At 47.3% G+C, this 26665-nt stretch overlaps 1 protein-coding gene across 1 annotated transcript in view; it reads right to left on the reverse strand.

Annotated features, from left to right (window-relative positions):
- The window catches only part of LYST (lysosomal trafficking regulator), a 2674875-nt gene that overhangs the window by 278343 nt on the left and 2369867 nt on the right, over positions 1-26665 (reverse strand). The window contains 1 exon segment of the mRNA XM_069234946.1: positions 21858-21994. Coding sequence (XP_069091047.1) covers positions 21858-21994 — 137 coding nt within the window.

A 26665-nucleotide genomic window follows, 5' to 3' on the forward strand; every position in this document is an offset into this window, starting at 1 on the left:
GAAGTACTCTTTGCTGAACAGTCCCAGTAAAAGTAACGATGTGTAAAGTAAGCAAACGACCTGAAATGTCAATTAATGTGTTGGTTATAATTATAGCCAAGTAACCGTGTGTATACTCTGCCTTTAATTGAGATGCAACATCAAACGCACCGGCCCCTTAAGTTGGTTAATTCGCGAGTACGCCAAAACGCCAACAGTTTTCATGACCGCGAGTACGCATAAGTGCTGCGGTCCTGGCTGTCTCTTAAATCAACTGTGTCAACGATATCAAAAACGGACTGTCCTCACAAAATTGAAGATGGACTATTAACGAACAAGGTGAGTCGTACCCACTGTGTTCTTGCGCCATCTTGAAACGGTAAATAAACCCTATGTACATAATATTCATGGGATATATTTATATTGTGCACACACGCATACATCAATGTGCCATCATTAGCTAAAATCAATAACGGACTGTCCTTGCAAACTTCGAAAAATTAAGAACGGACTATAGAAAACAACGTGAATCCATAATAACAAAATTTGTACGCCATTTTGAAACAATAATTAATCCCTCTGTGTGTAATACTTATTGATATGAGATATTAGTACTGTGCACACGCGTATACGTCATTGTGCCAACGTTTACTCTAATCCATACATTAACTCAATTGCCACAATAAGATATGCAAAATGTTTATATTTTGCCAGTGGAAGCAAATATTAATGGTAATACAGTCACAATAGCGTAGTCCAGATAGATGAATACACTAGGTGTTGTCTTAAGCAGCACAGTATAAGAGCACTATGTTGAAATATAAATAGTGTAAACCACATACTAGTCAGAAAATCCTATTGCTATATAAGAAATTACTCCAGTATATTTTCAAAAGAGACCCTTCTACAAATATAGTTTAGTATTATATACTGAGTAAATATCTGATGTTATAAAAACTATGTAATATCCTAGTTGAATATTGAAAGAAAAGATTCTGATGCACATGTGTGTGTATGCAAACCACATGTTACATTCACAAAGTATTCAAAAGATCTTATAATCTCAAGTCACAATTAGCCCCATTGTTGTCAAACATATATTAGTCATCACCCAAAAAATATTCCAACTCATGAGCAGTTTCAGGAACAGGATATTGTGATTAACTTATCCGATGAGGTCCTGACACCAGAAATGGTGACACTTTTAAATAGGGACTAGGATATTGCCCAACGAGTATGGGTAACATCTGTCAATCTAAGAATTATTTTTTCAAGTATATTAGAAGTTGAATTGGAGAAATACTTCAACCAAACAGGGTTGCAAGAAGTAGGTAGGGACCGACAAAATAGTAGGGTGATACAGAGTAAACTATCGATCCAGGACATGCATAATATGGTTACTCTTCTATCAATAACTAACTAAGAGGATTTACCACTCACAGCATCTAACGTATTGAATGATCTCAATATTACACCAGATTTACAGATTACCAGTGGCCTCAAGAGCAAATCAAGGTGGACTCTGAAACTGGTGACAGATAACAATATAGAAGTGTTTTATAAATTGGTGTGTAATGATTTAGACAAATATTCTGTAAAGGGATGTAAATACAAGAGGAGACCTAAAATTAATTTGAGTTATAGAGAACAATTAGCACTAAAAACCTTAAAAGCTAATGCAAACATAATGATTAAACAAGCTGATAAAGGAGGAAGCACTGTAGTGATGAACCGCACTGATTATGACAATGAAGTTTATAGACAACTAGAAGATGTTAATTGTGCAGTGTGAAGTCTCACGCTTCCGGCGGGAATAGCAAGTTCTTTAAAAGTTGATTCTTTGTTGCAAAGATGTTGCTGTCGTTGAACATTGCCGCTGTTCTCTGGAGTTTCTTGGTCCTTCGGGTTCAGGGCAGTCCTCTGAGTCTTCAGAGGTCGCTGGTCCCTGTCGGATGCATCGCTGTGCAGTTTCTTTGAGTCTGGAGACAGGCCGGTAGGGCTGAGGCCAAGTCAGTTGTCATCTCCATCGTCTCTGCAGGGTTTTCAGGTCAGCAGTCCTTCTTTGTGTTGGTTGCAGGAATCTGATTTCCTGGGTTCAGGGTCGCCCCTAAATACTAAATTTAGGGGTGTGTTTAGGTCTGGGGGGCAGTAGCCAATGGCTACTGTCCTTGAGGGTGGCTACACCCTCCTTGTGCATCCTCCCTGAGGGGATGGGGGCACATCCCTATTCCTATTGGGGGAATCCTCCAAAAACCAAGATGGGAGATTTCTAAAGGCAGGGGTCACCTCAGCTCAGGGCACCTTAGGGGATGTCCTGACTGGCAGATAACTCCTCCTTGTTTTTCTCATTATCTCCTCTAGACTTGCCGCCAAAAGTGGGGGCTGTGTCCAGGGGGCGGGCATTCACTAGCTGGAGTGCCCTGGAGCATTGTAACACGAAGCCTGAGCCTTTGAGGCTTACTGCTAGGTGTTACAGTTCCTGCAGGGGGGAGGTGTTAAGCACCTCCACCCAGTGCAGGCTTTGTTTCTGGCCTCAGAGCATAAAGGCTCTCACCCTAGGGGGTCAGAAACTCGTCTCAGTGGCAGGCTGGCACAGACCAGTCAGTCATGCACTGAAGGATTGGGTAAAATACAGGGGACATCTTCTAAGATGCCCTCTGTGTGCATTTTGTAATAAACCCAACACTGGCATCAGTGTGAGGTTATTATTCTGAGAAGTTTGATACCAAACTTCCCATTATTCAGTGTAGCCATTATGGAGCTGTGGAGTTAGTTTTTGACAAACTCCCAGACCATACACTTAATATGGCTACACTGTGCTTACAATGTCTAAGAATAGACTTAGACACTGTAGGGACATATTGCTCATGCATCTATACCCTCATCTGTGGCATAGTGCACCCTGCCTTAGGGCTGTAAGGCCTGCTAGAGGGGTGACTTACCTATGCCACAGGCAGTATGTTGTGTGCATGGGATCCTGAGGGGGATGCCATGTCGACTTTGCCTTTTTCTCCTCACCAACACACACAATCTGCAATAGCAGTGTGCATGTGTTAGGTGAGGGGTCTCTTAGGGTGGCACAACACATGCTGCAGCCCTTAGGGAACTTCGCTGGTCACAGGGACCTTGGCACCACTGGAACCTTTTACAAGGGACTTATCTGTGTGCCAGGGGTGTGCAAATTGTGGAAACAATGGTACATTTTTAGTGAAAGAACACTGGGGCTGGGGCCTGGTTTGCAGGGTCCCAGCACACTTATCAGTCAAGTCAGCATCAATATCAGGCAAAAAGTGGGGGGTAACTGCAACAGGGAGCCATTTTCCTACACTCTGGGAGTAGACCAGAGGGGTTTTGTGGAGCACTTGGGGGGAGGGATTTCCCAAGCAGGCACGGCACACAAAGTACACCCTCAGTTGCACAGGGGCGGCTGGGTGCAGTGTGCAAACAAGGCATCAGGTTTTTAATAGGATTCAATAGAGGGACCCGGGGGTCACTCAGACGTTGCAGGCAGGGCACAGGGGGGCTTCTTGGGTCAGCCACCGACTGTGGTTTCTCACAGGCTTGGGGGCTGCGGGTGCAGTGCTTCTCCAGGTGTCGGATATCTTCGTCCCGGGCAGTCGCAGTCAGGGGGGTCCTCGGGATTCCCTTTGTAGACACCATTGTGGGGGTGCAGGGAGGTCAGCCCAGGGTGGACAAGTTGTTGGAGTCATCTGGGGAACCTCTCTAGGTCGTTGGTTTCTCTGGACACGGGCCAGGGGCGTCGGGTGCCCAATGGTGGTGACTCGCGCTTCTTGAGTGAGGTGGGAGCCCCTTTAAAGATGGTTTCTTCTTTCTTGGTTGGACAGGTCCGCTGTCCACAGGACTTCTTGATCCTTCTTAGGTGCAGGGCAGTCCTCTCAGTCGGCAGAGGTCGCTGGGCCTGCAAGATGTGCCGCTAGTGCAGGTTCTCTGAAGTTGTAGACAGGCTGGTAGGGCTGGGGCCAAAGCAGTTGTCGTATTCCTACTTCTCTGTGGGATTTTTCACCTAAGCAGTCCTTTTTTGTAGGTTGTCAGGTATCTCAAATCCTGGGTTCAGGGTCGCCCCTAAATACTTAATTTAGGGGTGTGTTAGGGTCACAGGGTAGTAGCCAATGGCTACTGTCCGTGAGGATGGCTACACCCTCCTTGTGCTCCCCCACTTTGGGAAAGGGAGCACATCCCTATCCGTATTGGGCTAAATACATCAAAATAAGATTTTTCAAGGAGGGGGGAACTTCATCTCTGATCACCTTAGGGGTGGACCTGGCTGAGGGGGTGACTCCTCCTTATTTTTATCATTATCTCCCAGGACGTGCTGCCAAAAGTGAGGGCTGGCATCTCCACTAGCTGGAGTGCCCTGCTCACTGCCAGGTGCTACAGTTCCTGCAGGGGGAGGTGTGAAGCACCTCCACCCAGGACAGGCTTTGTTTCTGACCACAGAGTACACAAAGGCCCTCACCCTATGTGGTCAGACACTCATCTGGAAGTGGCAGGCTGGCACAGACTGGTCAGAGCTGACATACAGGGGGCAACTCTAAGATGCCCTCTGTGCGCATTTCTCCATAAATCCCACACTGGCATCAGTGTGGGTTTATTGTGCTGAGAAGTTTGATACCAAACTTCTCAGTATTCAGTGTAGCCATTATGGGACTGTGGAGTTTGCTTCTGACAAACTCCCAGACCATATGCTCAGTATGGCTACCCAGCACTACAATGTCTAAGAATTGACTAAGGGGTGACTTACCTATGCCACAGGCAGTGGGTTGTAGGCATGGCACTCTGAGGGGAGTGCCATGTCGACTTAGTCTTTTTCTCCCCACCAGCACACACAAGCTGTGAGGCAGTGTGCATGTGCTGAGTGAGGGGTTCCCAGGGTGGCATAATACATGCTGCAGCCCTTAGAGACCTTCCCTGGCCACAGGGCCCTTGGTACCAGGGGTACCTTTGACATGGGACATATATGTGTGCCAGGGCTGTGCCAATTGTGGAGACAAAGGTACAGTTTAGGGAAAGAACACAGGTGCTGGGGCTTGGTTAGCAGGGTCCCAGCACACTTTCAATCATAACTTGGCATCATCAAAAAGCAAAACGTCAGGGGGTAACCATGCCAAGGAGGCATTTCCTTACACTCACTCAGCATCTCGGGTCTTCTTCTCCTCCGGGGAAGGCCACTGCATCACAGGCGCCCGCAGCGTGTGCCCCCAACCTGCAACTCACCGGCTGCTGAAGCGCGATCGAGCATAGCATGCCGATCCAGGGGCCCCCACAGACCTGGGGGGCAAACCAAAGGCCCACTTGGGGCACGCAGAGAGGTCCTCAGGCTGGCGTGCGCTGCGGTCCGCGGCAGAGCTCCGAGGAAAAGCTCCTATGTGGTGGCTATTTTAGCCACGCCCCCCGAACGGGTTGCTTTTTGACTGAAGTTGCACTGGGTCCCTGATAACCAGTTCCCCAGTGCTCTTTGCCTAAAACAAGGTAATGCTCAACAGTAATGCAATTGGCAAGGACTTTAGCACCCTTGTAAGTCCCTGGTTAATGGCATTCCGGGTACCTAGGGCATGGGTACTACAGAGGGTTCCTAATGACTGCAGCATGGATTATGTCACCCTAAGGGACCCACACCCAAACTGCATGCCGACTGCCAACGCAGAATACTGGAAATGGTGCAAACACAACATTACACACACCTTGTGCAATGCCCATGACCGCTGCATTTAATACATGGAAGTCACTCCTACAATGGTCCTTAGTGCCCTAGGGCAGGGTGCATTATATCACATGTGAGGGTACATCGGCATGAGCAGATGTACCCCTGTAATGTCTAGTTACATTACTAGGCAGTACAAGTGTTCAGACAGCAATGATGAGGACATATACTAGGCACTGGTCATTATGAGTTACCCAGCTACATGATGGCTGCACAGAAAATACTGGTGTTTGGTGTCAATCCATACTGATGCCAGTATTGGACGTATGCCATGCAACCAGAGGGCACCTTAGAGATGCTCCCTGAAAACCTACTACTCCCTTAGTGTGTGGCTGACTGGTATCAACCATCCTTCCACCACAGACACATTTCTGAACCCGTGTAGATGAAAGCCCATGCTCTCAGAGGTAAGAAGCAATGCCTGCTCCGGAGCGAGGTGATCACACCTCCTCCAGCAGGATTGCTAGCCATTTAGCATATCAGGGCCAGGGGCTTCAAAGTCCCTGCCAATTTTAATATGCAACCCTGGCTTCCCTCACTGCTGGGGATCAACCCCCCAGCCCATTTGGTCCTGCTTCTGGAACCTCGACAATTGCACCTACCAGACTTGTCCAAAAGCTGTGCATTCTCCCAAAGCTGTGGAGGACTCTCCACTGCTTCAACAACCAGGTGGAATCCTCCATGGGGTGGAGGAGCCATCCCCCTGCAACTGCAACCACAACCACATCTGACCCGAACACCCTGTTGCTGGCCATTGGGCCAACCAAGAGATCAGCACGTCAGGGAAAGGTTTGAGGGCTCTAGTAGTTCAGCCCCATCTCTCTGCTGACTTTCGAGATGCTAGACCCTCTAGGAGCCCCGTGACTACCGGAGCACTTGCACTCACCAAGGCTTATTTGTGTCCAGCCTGGACACCATCAAGACTTACCTTTACATGGAGAACCTTCACAACAGACCAGCTCCACATCCACAGTAGCCCTGCTGTTTTACTTTCCTCTCCTTTGCAGGTAACCGATTACTATGGGAGCCACCAACTCTAAGTGGCCAGCCAGCCAAAAGCTCAAGCCCCCAGTCCAGGTACACAACTTCTGCCTGCATCCCTTTGGCTTGGGAGCCCCCACGAACCTAGACTCGTTGCAGGACAGAAAGAAGGCATTCAATGCCATGTGGACGGCCTTCAGATACAGAAGGTTGATATGGAGCCAGGACTCAGTGCAGATCAGAGGTTTCTGATTACCATCTCTCCCAGGCGGCTGCCCACATCCCAGAAGTGACTCACTGGTCACTAATGTCAGCTCTGGGTAAGGTAAAGCGAGGGGTCACCTGCAGGCTGAATCGTGGTTCTGTAACCAGTGCTGTCGATCTTTTGCAGTCTCCTCTGAAATCTGGAACTGGTCAGTGAGTTCCCCCTGGTGCTGCGCTGGTGCTTATTATCTCTAGTGTACTTACTAATTTACAATTCACTAACAGGTTGTTTGATTTGTAAGGAAATAGGTGGGATATTCAATTATATATATATGTTTTTTTTCAATTGTGCAAGTTAATTATTTAATTGGTAATTATGTAAATAAATGTAATGCCAATTATTTATCATATATTAAATGTTAGTTTACTGATGTGTATTTCTAACAAATGTTTTAAAATGTATGTTCAATTTATTTTTTGTTCTCATTTTGTTTTATTTAATTACTATTTTAATCTTTGTTGTTTTATCTATAATTTATTTTAAAGTGTTTTTTGGTTGGTGTTTCTTGAGTAGCTTTAATGTTTTTATGATGTTATGTGTTTTATAAGAGTTTTTTCAAAATGTTCTGGAATTAGAACACTTGCTAAGACCAACACTTTCCCTACGTTCACTTACAAGAGAGATATAATACAGCTATATTAATAGATTTGACTTGTATGAAGTCAGACACTTGTGTTAGTGTTGTTTCTGAGTGACTTTTTTTATTTAGTGTTTATATTTTTTTTCTATTTCTTTTTTATTAATTTTATTTTTTGATTGTGCGATATGATTGTTAATTCAAGTTCATTTTACCTTTATGTTATTGTAATATAAACCTTATGTTTAACAACTTGTTTAAAATTGTTTTAATTTTGTTTAAAGTATATATCATTTAGTTTGCAGTAATAATTAAAGCTATTTTGATATTAATTTAATTTTTAAATATAGTTTCCCATATGTTTTGTTATATGATTGTTATATTTGAATCAAGTTATTACATTTTAATTTAATGTTTTTAAGAAATGATTTAATTAGTGTTTTTATAGTTTTTAAAGAATGTATACATAAATATATTTACATTTAATTTGCATTAATAATGTACAAGTTACTTACCTTCGGTAACGAAATATCTGGTAGAGACATATTCTAGTTGCAGATTCCCCCCCAGGCATCAGACTGAATCCGGAGATTTTTCTTCGAGCAATACCCTTGCGCGTCAGTCGACTCTGCAGGCGTCGTGGTCGCCGTGATGACGTCGGGAGTAGTACAAAGTGCTCTCGCGAAGTGACGTCAGTTTCTTTTAATGACTTTCAACGCCAGAGCTCAGCCGCTAAGAACACTGAGATTGGTGCGCCAGAGCTAAGGACCTGAAAAGGGGGAAACCCTGTCCCTAGAAATCAGTTCGCAAGTGGGGAGGATGGGTGGGCGGTAAGGAATCTGCAACTAGAATATGTCTCTACCAGGTATTTCCTTACTGAAGGTAAGTAACATGTACATCTGATAGAGACTTCTAGTTGCAGATTCCTTACCTTAGAATAGATACCCAAGCAATGCCATCCTCGGTGGTGGGCTGCAAACTAAGATCATACTAGAAAGTCCTGCAGGACCGAAGGACCAAAGTAGCCGTCCCGACGGACCTGACTATCCAGGCAGTAATGCTTATCAAAAGTGTGCAGGGATGCCCATGTAGCTGCCTGACAGATATCCAGGACAGGAACTCCGCATGCTAACGCAGTGGATACAGCAATGGCCCTAGTAGAATGAGCCCTCAAGCCGTCAGGAGGTTGCTTTTTTGCCAAAGCATAGCACATTTTGATGCAAAGAAGCACCCATCGAGAGATGGTACGCTTCTCCACCGCCTTCCCTTTCTTCGCACCCGCATAGCCAACAAAGAGTTGATTGTCCACCCGGAAGTCTTTAGTACGATTGAGGTAGAACGCCAACGCTCTTTTTGGGTCCAGACGGTGGAGTCTTCCTCCTCGTGGGGGTGCATAGAAGGTAGGCAAAGTGATGGACTGGCCTACATGAAATGGTGTAACCACTTTAGGAAGGAAGGAAGCCCTAGAGCTTACCACCACTTTGTCAGGGTGCACAGACAAGTATGGAGGCTTGGAAGAAAGGGCTTGAAGCTCACTCACCCTGTGAACAGAGGTGATAGCGATGAGAAAAACAGTTTTGAATGTGAGAAGCCGCAAGGGACAATTATGCATTGGCTCAAAGGGGGTGCACATCAAGTAAATAAGTACAAGATTAAGATCCCACTGAGGCATGATGAAGGGAGAGGGAGGAAATAAGTGGGTGAGCCCCTTCAAGAACCTACTCACAAGAGGAGATTTAAAGAGTGAGGGCTGATCAGGAAGCCTAAGAAAGGCAGAAATGGCAGACAAATACCCTTTAAGGGTGCCCAAAGCAGAGCCCTGCTGGGCTAAAGAAGGAATGAACAGAAGAACCTCTGAAAGAGGGGCAGAAAGGGGGTCAACAGATTTGTTGGTGCACCATGCCACAAATTTATTCCAACGACAGCCGTATACAGTTTTAGTCGATGGACGCCTGGCTGCCAAGATAACATTGCAGACTTCGGGTGGAAGAGCAAATGCCGTCAACTGTTGCCGCTCAATCTCCACACATGAAGGCGGAGGTTGGAGAGGTTCGGGTGGAGGACCGTCCCCTGCTGCTGCAACAGAAGATCCCCCCCGAAGAGGCAGTTTGAGTGGAGGATCGATGGACATGCTCAATAGCTCTGGATACCACACACTTCGAGTCCAGTCCGGAGCCACCAAGATGACTTGTGGCCTGGTCTTTCTTGATTTTCTTGAGAACTCTGGGCAGAAGAGGGATAGGCGGGAAGGCGTAAAGGTGGCCGGAGTTCCACTCAAGACGAAAAGTATCTCCGAGTAAGTGCTGCCTTGGAAACTCCAACACGCAAATAGCTGACATTGCGCGTTCTCTGCGGAGGCGAACAGATCTAACCAAGGCTCTCCCTACTTAAGAAAGAGACCTCACACCACCTCCGGATGGAGACGCCATTCGTTATCGACAGTGCGTCAGCGGCTGAGGTCGTCGGCTCTGGCGTTGAGAGCCCGCCAGGTGTTGAACTATCAGGGTAATGTCCTGATGTTCCAGTAATGTCCAGAGGCGTAGTGCCTCCTGACAAAGGGTCCAGGAGCCTACCCTGCCTTGTTTGTTGGAGTATCACATGGCGGTAGTGTTGTCCGTGAACACCTGCACTACTTTCCCTTTGAGAGAGGGAAGGAATGCTTTCAACGCAAGTCTGATCGCTAGGAGCTCCAGCATATTTATGTGGAGTCCCGAATCTGCCGGAGACCAGAGACCTCTGATCTCCGCCTCTCCCATGTGGCCGCCCCAACCCAGAAGCGACACATCTGTCACTATAGAGAGATCTGGTTGGGGAAGGGAGAGGGATCTGCCATTGACCCAATTGGGTTTCGAAAGCCACCACTGTAGGTCTTTCGCAGTCCCCTCCGAGATCTGGACTATGTCGGAGAGATTCCCCTGATGCTGTGCCCAGTGGAACTTCAAGTCACACTGCAGAGCCCGCATATGCCATGTGGCATGTGTTACTAGCAGGATGCAAGAGGCCAAGAGGCCCAGCAGCCTCAGAGTCTGTCTCACCGAAACCCAAGACAAGGCTGAAAGATCGGAATCATAGCCTGAATGTCTTGGACTCGCTTTTTGGGAGGATAAGCCCGAAACTGCACTGTGTCCACAACAGCTCCGATGAAAGGGAGCGTCTGAGAGGGAGTCAGGTGTGACTTTGGCACATTGATAGTGAACCACAGCTGGTGCAGGAGGTCTGGCGTAGTCTTAAGGTGGGAGACCACTGTCAGGGGCAAAGGCGCCTTCAACAGCCAGTCGTCTAGGTAGTGGAAGACTGAGACCCCTAAGCTGTGCAGATGAGCTGCAACCACCACCATCACTTACGTGAACACCCGAGGGGCACTGGTAAGGCCAAAAGGAAGCATGGTAAACTGAAAGTGCTCGTGACCTACCACGAATTGTAGGTAACATCTGTGGGCAGGCAGGATGGGGATGTGGAAATAAGCATCCTGCAAGTCCAACGCTACCATCCAGTCTCCTGGGTCCAAGGCAGACAGAACCTGAGCCAGGGTGAGCATTTTGAACTTCTCCTTCTTGAGGAAGTAGTTCAGGTCCCGAAGAACTAGGATAGGGCGCAAGCCTTTGTCCTTTGGTATCAGAAAGTAGTGGGAATAATAACCACGACCTACTTCTGGCACAGGGACCCTTTCTATAGCTCCATTGGCCAAGAGAGCTGCAAGTTTAGCGGGGAAGCACCAAATGATCCTGCGAAAGGTGATGGAAGGATGGTGGCATGTGTAGTGGTGCAGATTCGAAAGGGAGGGAGTAGCCCTTCCGAATTATTTGCAAAACCCACCCGTCCGTGGATATATGTTCCCAGTGGGGCAGGTGATGGCGGATTCGGCCACCAACTGGGCGGGAGTGTGGGGACGGACTAGGAAGGTTTGGAGGCTGCTGTGGGGGCCGAGGTGAACTGGACTACCCGCTGGTTCCCTGTCCCACGGCCAAGTGGGATTCCGCGCCCCCAGCCATGCATAGGCTGTCCAGCGTGCATGGCCCGTTGGCTGGGTTGAGGACACAACAGGGCTCCCCTTCCATGGCCACAAAAGGGACGAAAAGCAGACTGTAGGAGGCATGTGGCAGAAGAAAGGCCAAGGGACCGTCCCGTAGGTCGGGAATCCTTGAACCTCTCCATGGCCGAGTTCGCTTTGTATCCGAAGAGACGGGTGCCATCAAAGGGCATGTCCATGGGTGACTGCTGGGCATCCCCGAGAAGCCAGAAGTACGTAACCAGGCATGGCGCTGTAAGGCCACTGTTGTTGCAACCGATCTGCCCAGAGAGTAGGTCGTATCCAGCCCACAAAGGATCGTGAACTTTGCCCAGTCTCTCCCATCTTTGACTGCTTGGGAGACTATAGCACGGGCCTCCTCTGGTATTTGCGGCAGGACTTGCGCAACCATATCCCACAGTGAGTGGGAATAACGGCCCAAAAGGCATGCAGTGTTCACGCACCGCAGCACAAGGCTGGAGGAAGAAAACAACTTCTTACCAAATTGTTCCAGCCTTTTGGATTCCCTATCCGGGGGTGCGGAAGGGAACGCGCCAGAAGAAGAGGACGCCTGGATTACAAGACTCTCAGGCGTAGGATGTTGGGACAGGAACTTTGGGTCATTTGTCGCAGGCCGATGGCGGCGAGCGATAGTCCTGTTCACAGGAGCCCCTGTGTTGGGTTTGGACCATGTACCCAAAAGGACATTAGTGAGGGCCTCATTAAATGGGAGAAGGGGCTCAGACGTAGAAGCCCCAGGCTGAAGCACCTCCGTCAGGAAATTAGACCTGACTTCAACAGTAGGTAGCTCAAGGCCAAGGACCTCAGTTGCCCTACTAACCACCATACTATAGATAGCTCCCTCCGCCATAGCCAAAGTATGAGGAGACAGCATGCCAGCGTCAGGGGAAGTATCCAGACCACTGGCTTCGCCCAAGTCCTGTGCCCAGTCCATAGTAGAGTCTTCCTGGCATTCATAAGGGTCCAGGGACCCCTCCACTTCCTCCCCGTATTCGTACCAATAGGAAAATGGGTCAGAATCTGACCTCGGTGAATAGGGCCCACGGAAGCCCATGGCGGCGTCGGCCGACGCCGCTCCGAGTCATCGGGAAAGAGAATTGGATCGACGTTGATAGTCAGGAGCATCGATAAACGACCTGGCGCCGGGGAAGGTCTCTTTTGTGTGACCGGCATTGGTGCGGATCCGCGCACATATCCGGAGGCGACCTCCGTGGCCGGGGCCGAAGCCACCAGCGCGGAACCCGAAGGCCCCTCAGCCAAGCCCCTTGGGCCCGAAGGCGGCGTATTGGGGTCAGCATGCCCAAAGATGAGGCGCATGGCCTCGTATAACTCTTTGAGCTGGGTGGGGGTCGCTCCAGCTCCGGGAAACTCGGGGAAGCGCAGAGTCGACCCAGACGTAGGCTCCGAGGATGGAGGCCTAGTGCGTGGCTGCTCGTCCCGTGGCGCGTCGGCCGAGCGACGGGGTGAAGTCGGAGAGCGATGGGACTTCTTTAACATCTTCTTCTTCTTCTTACCTTAACCCGAGGACTTCGAAGAAGACGAGTGGTGATGGCTCCGCGACTGATCTCGAGACCTTCCTCTCGAGCAAGATCGGGACCTACGCGGAGTCGAGTGCTGGGCCGCCATCAGCTTTAAGGACGTTCCCTCAAAGCCTTCGGATGCATTGCCCGACACTCGGAGCACGACTTCAGGTCGTGGTTGCGCTCGAGGCACCGCAGGCAAACACGATGAGGATCCGTCACCGACATCATGCGGTGGCAATCCTCGCACGGCTTGAACCCGGTCTTCAGGGACATCCTCGACCAAAAAAGTTCGACAAAACGGTTGAATTCGACCAAAAAATAGCCAAGGGTACCTCACTCTCGGATCAGCGCGTGGCGCCGAAAGAAAAGAACTCCAGATCCAGTCTGATGTCACTGCGCGAGGGCGGCGTCTATGTACTACTCCCGACGTCATCACGGCGACCACGACGCCACCTACCGACGCGCAAGGGTATTGCTCGAAGAAAAATCTCCGGATCCACTCTGACGCCGGGGGAGGAATTCTAAGGTAAGGAATCTGCAACTAGAAGTCTCTATCAGATACACAATTGTTTAATAATATTACTTTGCATTTTAATATTATAATAAATGATATGTACTTTTATAAATATGAATTTTTTGAAACGCTTACCTTATTTCTTACCATATTCGGTTAAGCTATATTTTTAACATAATTTGGCAGTTTACATAAAAAGTATGTAAACTCAATATTTTTGTAGGCAACATTTTTGACACAATATACTGGTATACTGGTATCACAATATTGATGTTCTCAATATTGAAATAGTATTTATATAGGGCTTACTACCCCTGACAAGGCATCAAAGCACTTTTCGGCGAATAGCAGGCTACTCCGGAACCCAAAAGGATTAGTGGTGGATTAGTATAGGGAAATATGAGTACATTAGTATTAATATCAGAGTTATGAGTTAATTTGAGCGGAGGACATCTGAGTCTGTAAGTTGGTTTGAATAGAATAATGGAGGGATAGAGGAGGAAAGAATCCAGATGTGTTAACAGGGAAATCAGAGTTGTAAATGAGGTTTGGGATGAGTAAAGGAGAGGTGGAGGATGGAAGAGTATGTAGAAATGGATTAGAGATGCAATAGTAGTTAAATGGGGTTTGGAATACGTCAAATGAGGGATAAATGAAGAATAATTTAGTTAGTTTGTTTGGGAGATCATAGTCTTAAAGTGAGGTTTGTGTTGACACCAGAATTGTTGTCAGAGGACTTCACTGAAGCCATATAGCACCGACCAAGGGGAGAGGACAAACTGACACTGACAGAAAAGTGCAGTACTGAAAAAAGCAAGTGCAACCCTATTCATTTTCTCTAACACTCATCAATCAAACGGGGAGGACGGCAGGTTAGTGAGGAATCTATAGAAAGATAGAGTACCCACCAGAAGGATCATTACAGCAGGTAAGCAACTCGTTTTCACGTGAATACTTCTACCTCCAAATTCCTCACCTTTAGAATAGATTTCAGAGAAATACCCTGTCGCTGGAAAAGAGTTGATGGATGGTATAGGAAGTTGGCTCTGTATATACTATCTCGAAGTGAGAGACAGTGTGCAGAGAGTCCAAGGGTTCCCCTTAGAGGTTGATAGTGGCAAAATTAGATAATACTAATGCTCTATTTTGTGGTAGTGTGGTTAAGCAGTAGGCTTATCAGAGGGTAGTGTTAAGCATTTGTTGTACACACACAGGCAATAAATGAGAACACACACTCAAAGACTTAACTCCAGCCCAATAGGTTTTTATATAGAAAAATATTATTTTCTTAATTTATTTAGAACAACAAGATTCAGAATTCAAGTAAGTACATAAATTGTAAGCTACTTGGCATAGGTAAATATGGAACTTCAAATTAAATCAGTAATGTACACAGTTTTCGCAAAAAATGGCAATAATCTATTTCAAAAGTGGAAACATTGCAAAAATCAACAGTTCCTGGGGGAGGTAAATACAAGTTAGTTTATCAGGTAAGTCAGGCACTTACAAGTTCAGTCTCTGGGGCATAGGCAGCCCACCGTTGGGGGTTGAAGTCAACCCCAAACACCCAGCAACAGCAACACAGAGCCGTTCGGGTGCAGAGCAGAGGTCAAAGTAGGGCCCAAATATCATAGGCGCCTATGGAAACCAGGGGTACTCCGGTTCCAGTCGGCTAGCAGGTAAGTACCTGCATCCTTGGCGAGCAGACCAGTGGGGTTTTGTAGAGCACTGGGGGGGGGGGGGGGGGGTCACAAACAGGCACACAAAATACACCCTGCTGGGTGCAGTGTACAAAGTAGGTGTTGGGTTGTAAATAGAAAGCAATAGAGAGACCTGTGGGCCACTCCGGCAATAAAAGCAGGACACAGGGGGGCTTCTCGGGCCAGCCACTGACTGGGCAAGGATGAGGGCGTCTGCTGGTCACTCCTGCACCAGTAGTTGGTTTCTCTCAGGCCTGGGGGCTGCGGGTGCAGTGCTTCTTCCAGGCGTTGGGTTCTCTGTTACCAGGCAGTCGCTGTCAGGGAGAGCCTCAGGATTCTCTCTACAGGCGTCACTGTGGGGGTTCGGGGAGGTCGTCTCAGGGTGTCCACATCGTTGGAGTCGCCTGAGGGTCCTCTCTGCAGTTTTGGTTCTGCTGGACACGAGCCGGGGGCGTCGGATGCACAGTGGTCGGGACTCACGTTTCCGGAGTGAGGGTGGAGTCCCTTTAAAGTTGGTTGCTTCTTGGTTTAGACAGAGCTGCTGTCCATGGGAATTTCTTGATCCTTTGGGTTGCAGGGCAGTCCTCTGAGTCGGCAGATATCGCTGGTCCCACTGGATGCGTCGCTGTTGCAGGGTCTTTGAGTCTGGAGACAGGCAGGTAGGGCTGGGGCCAAGCCAGTGGTTGTCTTAGTCGTCTCTGCAGGGCTTTCAGGTCAGCAGTCCTTCTTGTTTCAGGTTATCAGGAATCTGTTTTCCTGGGTTCAGGATCGCCCCTAAATACTCAATTTAGGGGTGTGTTTAGGGCTGGAGGGTAGTAGCCAATGGTGTCCATTAGCTGGGGTGCCATGGGGCACTGTAACACCATGCTTGAGTCTTTGAGGCTCACCGCCAGGTGTTACAGTTCCTGCAGGAGGAGGTGTAAAGCACCTCCACCCAGTACAGGCTTTGTTCCTGGTCACAGAGAGCACAAAGCCACTCAACCCTTGTGGCCAGAAACCCGTCTGGATGTGGCAGGCTGGCAGAAACTGGTCAGCCTAGCAATAGTAGTTGGGCTGGTGTATAGGGGGCATCTCTAAGATGCCCTATGTTTGCATCAGTGTGGATTTATTGTACTGAGAAGGGTGATACCAAAGTTCCCAGTATTCAGTGTAGTCATTATGGAACTGTGGAGTTTGTGTTTGACAAACTCCCAGATCATATGCTCTTCATGGCTACGCTGCAGTTACAATGTCTAAAATTGGCTTAGACACTGTAGGGGCACAGTGCTAATGCAGCTATGCCCTCACCTGTGGTATAGTGCACCCTGCCTTAGGGCTGTAAGGTCTGCTAGAGGGGTGACTTACCTATGCCACAGGCAGTAGGTTGTGGACATGACACTCTGAGGCGAGTGCCATGTCAATGTAGTTTTTTTCTCCCCACCAGCACCCACAAGCTGTGAGGCAGTGTGCATGTGAGGAGTCCCCAGGGTGGCATGATACATGCTGCATCCCTTAGAGACCTTCCCTGACCACAGGGCCCTTCGTACCAGGGGTACCATGTACAACAGACTTATCTGTGTGCCAGGGCTGTGCCAACTGTGGAGACAAAAGTACAGTTTAGGGAAGGAACACTGGTACTGGGGCCTGGTTAGTAGGGTCCAAGCACACTTTCAATCGTAACTAGCATCAACAAAAGGCAAAAAGCTAGGGGTAACCATGCCAACAGTGGCATTTTCCTACAGATGGTTAGACACAGAAAACTTACAAAACAAACTTAGCGAAGAGACCACCCATACAGGCTTTAGAGTCCAGGCAGTAATGTGTGGCAAAGTTATGCAGGGATGCCCATGTAGCCGTCTTGCGGATCTCTGCAATGGGAACAACTCTAGCAAGAGCAAATGGTGGATTTGGCTTGGTGGAATTGGTTTTGATACCATCTGGGGAATCTTTCATGGCCAAGGTATAACACACTTTGATGCAGAGAATGATCCATCTTGAAAGGGTCCTTTTCTGCACTGTCTTTCACTTTGTGGCATCTAGTAGCCTAAACAGAGCTAGTTAACCAATCATATGTCTTTGGTGCTGTCCAACTCACCTATCATGCAGCATATCCAACCACTCCTCCTCCTTACTGGGTTGGGGAGAGAGGTCAACAGTGGGCAGGGAGTGATGAACTGACCTGGGTGGAAGAAAGTTACCACTTTTGGATATTCTACAGGTAAGGATTCTGTAGGTAGATAGAGTATCCATTCAACAAAAATCATTACCACAGGTAAGTAACTTTTTCTTCCTGCACCAGTTCCCACCTGATAGCTACACAGCTGATTTCTCCCCGCTCAGGTTACAGTACGTCTTACTCCCTGTCTCCCCCCACTCTCTTATTCTTTTTCTCTGCAGCCTAGCACCCCTATTTGTTGTACCAAGCACTTCAATGGAGTCTGACAGTGGTACATCTATACCGTTTTGCTCCCTTTCCAAGCACTCTGACCTGCAGATTCCTCATGTTGACTACCCCTTTTTCATCACCCCCTCTATTCCGTCCACTTCCCCTTCAGTTTTTCAAAGATCAATCTTTAATTCAACTTACTCAGCTTCACACCTATCCTTTCATTCCTCCTTCCAGTTTCTTTCCTCTTCCACATCTCTTCTCTGTAACTATATCCTAAAACCCTCTCCCTACTTCTTTTGCCAAAAGACCACCACTCTTCACTAACCCTGTCCAGCTTTTCTCAAGGATCAAGCTCCCTGAGTCATCACGTCTTGATTTGTATATCTCCTCGCATTACCCACTCACTGCAGGATATTACTTTCTGCTACAGACTTCTAACTGGAGATGTCTCACTTTTGAAAATTTCCCAGGTATCAGAGGGATTTAGACATTGTTCTGCAGTATTTCTGCATGCTTGTAGTTGGCACCCTGCAACTCCCTATTGATTCTGTTCCTCTCCAGAAATGACGCACAGAGCCTATACAGACGCCCCTGGATTCTGCATGCCGACGTCAGCTCCCTTCTTCCTGCACCACCACTAGACATGCATCCAAAGCTTCCTGTTGTCCCTCTGAGACCTCTTTTAAAAGAAAAAAAAAAAAAACAGTGTGCAAAGTAAATGTCACCTCCAAAAGTGACATTCTGTAAAGGCTCCTGCAAGCAAATGTCTACGACAGATGCTCATCAGGTTTGCCTGTGGTGAACCCAAAGGCAATATGGCACCGTGAGGCAAAACTCAACATCGTCAACCATTGCAAGACTCCATGTCATGACTGGTCCAAATTAAAGGGTCAGTATCAGTCTCGTTCAGGATCCAGGAGTCCATCCCGAGGCCGATCGTCGTGGTGGTCCAAATCTTCTGGTAAGTATAACAAAAAAACATAAAAAGTCCAAGAGGGGCTACTCAGCCCTTCCTTACCACTCTCATACTCTAGATAAAGTATGAGGATGTTGCCATGCATCCCACTCTTGCTCCCCAAGTCGACATTGGACCCCAGCCTGAAATTTGTCCTGGAACAACTAAAGTTTCTGGGGCCGTCAACGATCCTGAAGCAGATTGAATGGTTTCTAACTCCCTATTAGGCATCTCAGGTCCCAATGAGCCAACAGGCCCGTCATCTGGGGTACCACTGGTGAGTTAGCTCTCAGCACCAAACCCTTTACAGGGCCTCTCATGAATCCCCACCAACTCGGCTTCCAGGTCAGGGTTTATGGCTGGAGTGTTGAAGCCGATGCAACTTCACAGACGCCAAAGGACAAGGTACCCATCGTGTTTTCAGATTCTGACTTGCCGCTGCTTCCACCTTGACTGAGGCTGCAATCAATTTCTGCTGAACCACAACCTTCTCCCTTTGACCCGTTTGATATCCCACCTCCACAAGGCAGGTCTCATATGCTCCATTTGTAACCGATTGCGATAAGGACTATGGTGATGAAACTGGCCAAACCTACCTACCACAAGGAAAATTGGTATGATGATCTCAGAGACGCCAGTGGTCTTGACAACTCTCCTGATTGAAGCCTTATCTGACCTTCAGGTCCTGCCACTGAATCAAGTGCTTATTTTGCAGTAGTCATGCGGGGGAGGCAGAGGTTCTTGACCTCCCGCTTTCCACATTATAGATCAAAGTCAATATTCTCGCCCAAGTTTTACAGCTGATGCTACCCAGTACCTAGCCCCAACTTTCTTTTAACTAGGCACTCACTGCTACCTTACTAATGGCCTGGGTAAATCTGCACTCTGGAACCTCAGTCAAATGTCAAATAGTGAGGGGCCACAGCCCCCCCCGGCATTTCTGATTTTTGTCTCATCATTCCTCACCTGAGAGGCTGGTGCTGCAGGCTTCCACCAGTCAGACGAAACGTAAACTTCTCTAACCACTCCCCCAGATAGGGAGTCTAAGAAAGTAGATACCTATGGGCAGAGTGTATTTATTCCATTAATTTGACCCTCAGGTCTGTCAATGCCAGTTGCCTTCTGGGCTACTATTCCCCAACTCTCTGGGATTCTGTTTCTCCCAGGTTTTCTGAAAAACCCTTGCCCTATCCTGTTCCAAGCCATACAGTACGGTCACAAAGCTGCTAAGTTTACAACTCTTCATGATTTGGACACCACAGACTAAATCGGATGAGCCTTTGGCACTAGTATTTTCATTAGTTGCCACCCCTGATTGCGGTTGAGAGTTTTTTTTGGTGTGCAATTATCCGTTGTCTCTTATGGACATCCCCTTTTACAGGACTCACCTTTTTGGGGACAATACAGATTCTGTTCTGGGTTCCTTTAAAAGAGAAGGGCCACAGTGTTCTCCCTGGGCTTAGCTGCCCATCCTCACGAGCGGCATCAGTCCTAATGTACCGTTTGCGGCTTCTGCAGCGGTAGTCCATAATGTCAGCTACTTTAACCTCAGCAAGATACCCAGCAATTTTGTGAATGAGGCGTTGACAACCACCGATCCCACGGCCAGAAAGAGCACCTCAGTCAGTCTACTGTCACCACCACAGCCCCACCTGCCAAATCCCTTTTGGCTGCTTTCAGTGGAGTACATCCACCCAGTTGGAGGCAGGATCTAATGATTTTTACTGGGTTGGCAAATTATACCTATTCGGACAGATGGGTCCTTCAAATTGTCCACAAGAGATATGCTGTGCCCTTCATAACCGCTCTACCGCAGCTTTCATGGTCCCTGGAACGACTAATGGAGGATCATCGGTCCATCCTGCAGCAGCAAGTGCAAGAGTTTTGGCCAAAAGGGTTATCAAGAGGGTGTGTGCACCAGAAGTGGAACATTGTTGCTATTCCTGGTAGTTTCTTGTGTCAAAGAAGTACAAGGCCTTCATCCTATTTTAGACATGCGCCTTCTCACGCCTACCCCTGGACAAATTCAGAATGCTCACCTAAGCCCAGGTCTTGTCTGCTCTTGACCTGGGTGTCCGGATTGTAGTGCATGATTTAGAGGACGTCTATTCCAGATACTCAGTGTGCAGGCCCATCAGCACTACCAGCGGCTCAGGGTGGCATAGGAGCATTTTCAGTTAGCTGTGCTCCCCTTTGGTTTCACCAACATCCCATGGGTGTTCACAAAAGGGATGGTGGTGGTAACTGTAAATCTTTGAAGGTCAGGGGGGCCAGTGTTCCCCTATCTCATCAACTGGCTGCTGAAGGCTGACCTGCACTAGGGCAGTCATCACCCACCACCAGACTATGGCAGACCTCCTAACACCTTTGAGGTCCAGTGTTCACTATGAACATGCCAAAGTCACACATGACTCTTCTGTAGATGTTCCCTTTCATTGGAGTTGTTCTGGTTACAGTGCTCTTTCGTGGTTACCCATCCTGAAGCGGAGAGACCAGGACAGTTAGGTTGACTCCAGGGCCGATGGATGGGCTCCTGTATCCTGCTGATCAGCACACCAAGTGGGACCATGTGGGCTTGACAGTGGGATCTGAAATTGAAATGCTTTGGAAGAGCAGTCAGTGTACTTTTTGAGGCCAAATTACTTATCTTTGGTAATTATTGTCCTGACATATCTGAAGTCTCCTGTAGACCTTCCACATGACCTGTTTTTATCATCTTGTTTTTTGTTGTTTTGCTTCACCATTTGCACCCATAGTTTTGTAACACATTAGAAAAAGGGAAGAACAAACAACTCTGGCTTATACCTTACATATCCGTACTATGCCATTTCAGGTGATGTCTCCTGATCCACAGCTGGCATTAAACAACTCTATCTGCCACTAGTGACTCAATATGGTTAAGAAGTTTTTGGAATCCTGCCTTGGGCCTGATGTATAAAAGAAACCTGAAAGAGAGGACATCCATTCCAAGAATAATTGAGGGTAGAGTCAGAAAAGTATAGGCAGCCATATTTCTAGAAGCTATACTTAAACATGTACTGTTGTGTGGCACTGACAAAAGATTTTCATAAAGTTGTGTGAAGGGTAAGTGAGACGGGTATACTTGGGAAACTTGGAGTAATGAACACTCAAAGATTCAAGAGCATTTGCATGTGGACATTTTCAGAGAGCAAGTCATGAAATGGAAACTTTGCTTAATCAACTGACAAGTCTAAAACATTGTATAACACCCATACCATATACCTGGTGTAACGGTGAGCACTGTATAAAATTAACTGGAGGTTCAGTCTGTTTGCTCTTCAGCCTTAAGATATTATCCAAATATCCCCAACTAAGAATTGCTGACCACTGAATGTCCGTGCTGGTCATGCTTCTTACACCTGTAAAAAAATTAGAAATCTTAAATGTATAGCTGTTAGGTAAATGGTATGTAAGGATACATTTTATGATTTATTCAGACAATATTACTGCAACAATAGTAATCTATAAACAGCCTACGTAATATTTTTCCAATTTGCCGTACTATAAACAACCATGCTTGAAAATGAAAACCAAAGGAGACACCTTACATATTAATCTTTCAGTAAAAAGAAAAATACATGAAGTTCATATCGTACTGAGCACTTGCTCTAAACCAAGGGTTCCTCATACCTAGTAAAACCTTGTTTAATATCACATATCTAAATTCCTCGGTTGTTAAAGTGCCATTCACTTTAATAAAAGCCATGCAGGCCTTTTAGGAATGGTTATACCACCAAAAATACATACTTTTAGCCTTGCCATCAAGAGAAACAAAGTAGCTTAACATGTTTATTTTGAGTAGTTCCAACACAAGTGATGAAGTGGCTGTGTCCCATTACCTATGCACTTGCATGGTGTGTGCTCTGCAGCTGTCCCTCAGTCTTGCAATGTAACAGAACGTCTATAGTTTAAGGACAGGAAGGGTTACTCTTGAGCATGTAGCAACCACTTTCTTAGGCGTCTCAGCAACCCTGGAACCAGAACTGGCAAATCTAGCAGTGCAGTGAGTACCTGACAACTGAGGAGTCAATCAACAGTGTGGTGTGTTGAGCGGAAAGGAAAAGCACCTTGTTCCTTTCTCCTCTTGATAAGCACAAGAGCATCCTTTAATAAACTCTTGACATGCTTAGTCAAGAAGTATTCAATGGTTGCATAGTTTTGTGTATTTTCACAGTATTCCCTTTCTAGTGAAGATTGCAAGTATGAAAACAATCCACAAAGTCAAGAACACATTTAACAGAGTTACAGCTATTTAATTATTTCTGGGTAACACACTGAACAACTCGCTACCTGCTACTTATAGTGAGACTTTATGCGTGACTGTATTTATCTATTCAAGAGCTTGGCTACTGTTATAATAATGTGCAGGAGGCTGGGTTCTGGTTGCAGTACTCCCCCACTTTCTGGTGCAATTTTGACTGAAGTGCTCTGGGCTCCTGCTAACCAGGTCCCCATTGCCAATGCTCCTTTTCCAAAACAAGACAGCTGATCACTTGATCCCCAAGTGGCCAGGCCCTTTAGCACCTCTTTAAGTCCCTAGTAAATGGCACCCCTAGTACTGAAGGCATGGGTACTGAAGAGGGGCCCTATGAGCTGAAGCACAACTTGTGCCACTCTAAGGGACCTACCACCAAAATCATGCAGGCTGCGTCAGAAGGTGCTCCCTAAAAGTGAGAACACTACATGAAACACACACTGTGAACCATGTCCACTGAACACTGCATGTAATATTTGCAGGTCACCCCTACAGGAGGCCTTACAGCACTAAGGTAGGGTGCATTATTTTACACACAAGGACATATCTGCACAAGCAGATATGTCCCTGCTATGTCTTTGTCAATTCTTAGAGCAAGTGAACAGGGAAGCCATTTTAAATACATGTGCTGGACACTGGTTAATAAGAGTTCCAGAGCTGCATGATGGCTTCACTGTCACTAGGGATGGTTGGTATCAAACAACACATATTAATAAACGCTCACTGATTCCAGTGATGGATTTATGCATACATGCACCCAGAAGGCACCTTAGAGGTGCACCTTGAAAAATCTACCAACTGCTGGGAGCTCATTGACCAGTTCTGGCCTGTCTGCCACCAATAGATAGGAATCTGACCTAACAGGGTGATAGCCTCTGCTCTCCAGAGGTCAGAAACAAATCCTTGTTGTAAAGTTACCTTAAAAGCTTTCTATGGGAACAATATTTTAGCCGTAGGCCTGCAGCCCCAGCCTTTTAGCCTAGTTGCAATTCATTTTTATTTTCTGAGCAGAAGCTCTCTTCTTCTGTGAAGTTTTATTTTCCTTTATCTTCTAGCACAGAAAGTGAATTAATTCTTTCTACTCTGACATTCTCATTCTGTGCTCTGCTCAAGGCTGTCTCCAATGAGTTGCCAGAACATAGTGGTATACCGCAATCTCTGCCACTTCACAGAAAAATTTGTGTTTTAAGTTAGGACAGTTTCCTAGAAAATTAGCTGTCTTATTATAGAACATCTCTGTGCCCATATACGTTAGAGGGAAAGTACCAGCCTGAAGATTGCCACTGCATGATATCGCTCTACTGCAGCTGTCTCCTGCAACTTGATGTTTTTTCTCTTCCTTCATGATAGGGGACGCTCTGTAGACTACGAGGCCTTTTATCTACTACCAAATACAGGTATGGGGGATGGTGTCTTCCTAGAGATTTTGAAGGGCGGATTGGGGCTAACACTGTTGAGCTCAAATATGGTACATTAGTGGCGAAGGTAAGAATTCAAACATCTAGCATTTTGACACTATGGTCTCATGTTTCACTTTTCTTGTCACGGCATTATTATCATGTTATAGCATCCTAATCACTGCAGTACATAATATTTCATCTAGAACGCAATTGATTCAATAAAGTATAAGGAAACAATATTTGCTTCTGTTTGTCTTTGCATGCTGGAGACAAATGTAACTGAAATACAAATAAATATGAAAAATTAGAAGTCAGAATGTCATGCACATGGCTTCCACAAATCACTACCACTTCCAGGTGTCGGAGAGGTACTGTTAGCTGGCCACAGGGGTTAGGCTGACCATTGTCACAAGGTGTGGAATTGGACTAAGTTCCCCACAGCCTGGTGGTGCTGCCACTTGAATCCAGCAGTCTCATTGGTACAATGAGAGCCAACATGTCAACCTATTCTGGTCGGGTGTTAACATCCTCTTCCCAACAGGATGACCCACAAATCTGCAATCCAAGGCAGGGAGCTTCAAAGAAGCCTACCTCCTTTGGTATGCAGAAATGGCTTTTCTCAGATGGAGGAAGATGACGTTCCCTGCCCCAGGGCATATCTGGCACCTGGAAAGGGAAAAAAATAGCTATGCAGGAAGTGTGTCTTCCTTGCAGGTTAAACTTGGGTGACCAGCCTGAAGAGAACACACCTTAGGAAATTTCGCCATCTTGTGTGTGGTGGAATTTAGGAAATCTGAACAGGGTCATGCCCACTCCCCACAGAAAGTAGTCATCTAGAGGCTGTAGTGACACCAAGGGTAAGTAGCCCATTGGCTACTACCTTTTACTCCCCTTTACGCCACCTGAATTGAGTTTTCAGGGGACCCCTGATACTAGATCCTCAGAACCTTGCTGCACACAAAAGAAGGAGTGGACAAGAAGACTGCTGAACCCGAGGAGCATGACTGACTTGTCGCCAACACTGCAGGACTGCCTGATGCACCTGACTCTCGAGAAGCAACTGACCTGTCTTGCCACTGCAGCCTCCAAGAAACTGGGACAGCTGCCAGTGCTCCGCAAATTGCCAAGAACTCCCTTGAAGTAGACGAGCTGTTCCCCTGCATCCACTGGCATCCAAGAAAGAACAGAGAGGACCGGGATTGCCAGAAACCCTCGCCGGACATCACCACTACACCCGAGCCACCTGGCCCTTGCTGAAGTGGGCCAACGGTGTCAGTGTGGTCCCCAGGCCCTCCAGAGATGAATCCCACCTACTGGGGACTATACAAAGGCATCTGCAGCCTGTTTCTGCAGACCCCACTGCAACTGCAAATTGACCAGGAGACAAAGACCCGACACCTCAGGACACCTCTGCACCCGTCTGCCCCAGACACAGGAGAAGAAGACAAAGGTTGTCCCCACGTCTTCCAGCCTCATGAGACGTGAGCCCACTTGTTGGCTTGGCCGCACTAGAACCCCAGTCCATTCTTGCAGACTGTTTCTCCAGACTTCCCTGCAACTGCGAGGAACTCCAGCACCTGACCTGATGCCAGAAGACACCACTGCACCTGCACCCTACAGCCTGAGGAGGAGAGGACCTACGATGTCTCCAAGTCCCCGAGGACCTCAAGGATCGAGTGCCGCTGTTGGTTCCCTCTGGACTGACCTTCCAGTCTATACCACCAGCACCTTTGTGACCGGACCGTTTAACATTGAAGTGGATGGGACACTCGACGCCGTAACACACCTCTGTACTCTGATGCCCCAGAGGCTCAGAAGGTGACCTTTAGGTGTGGCCTTGCACCTTGCCCCCTACTCACCTTAAGTCTTGGAGAACAGTCCAATGCGCTGAAGGATTGGGTAAAATACAGGGGGCATCTCTAAGATGCCCTCTGTGTGCATTTCTCAATAATCCCACACTGGCATCAATGTGGATTTATTATGCTGAGAAGTTTGTTACCAAACTTCCCAGTATTCAGTGTAACCATTATATAACTGTGGAGTTCGTGTTTGACAAACTCCCAGACCATATACTCTTTATGGCTACTCTACACTTACAGTGTCTAAGAATTGGCTTAGACACTGAAGGGGCATAGTGCTTATGCAGCTATGCCCTCACCTGTGGAATAGTGCACCCTGCCTTAGGGCTGTAAGGCCTGCTAGAGGGGTGACTAACCTATGCCACAGGCAGTGGGTTGTAGGCATGGCACCCTGAGGGGAGTGCCATGTCGACTTAGTCTTTTTCTCTCCACCAGCACACACAAGCTGTGAGGCAGTGTGCATGTACTGAGTGAGGGGTCACTAGGGTGGCATAATACATGCTGCAGCCCTCAGAG

The sequence above is a fragment of the Pleurodeles waltl genome, chromosome 5 (assembly GCF_031143425.1).
Source record: "Pleurodeles waltl isolate 20211129_DDA chromosome 5, aPleWal1.hap1.20221129, whole genome shotgun sequence".
Classification (NCBI taxonomy): domain Eukaryota; kingdom Metazoa; phylum Chordata; class Amphibia; order Caudata; family Salamandridae; genus Pleurodeles; species Pleurodeles waltl.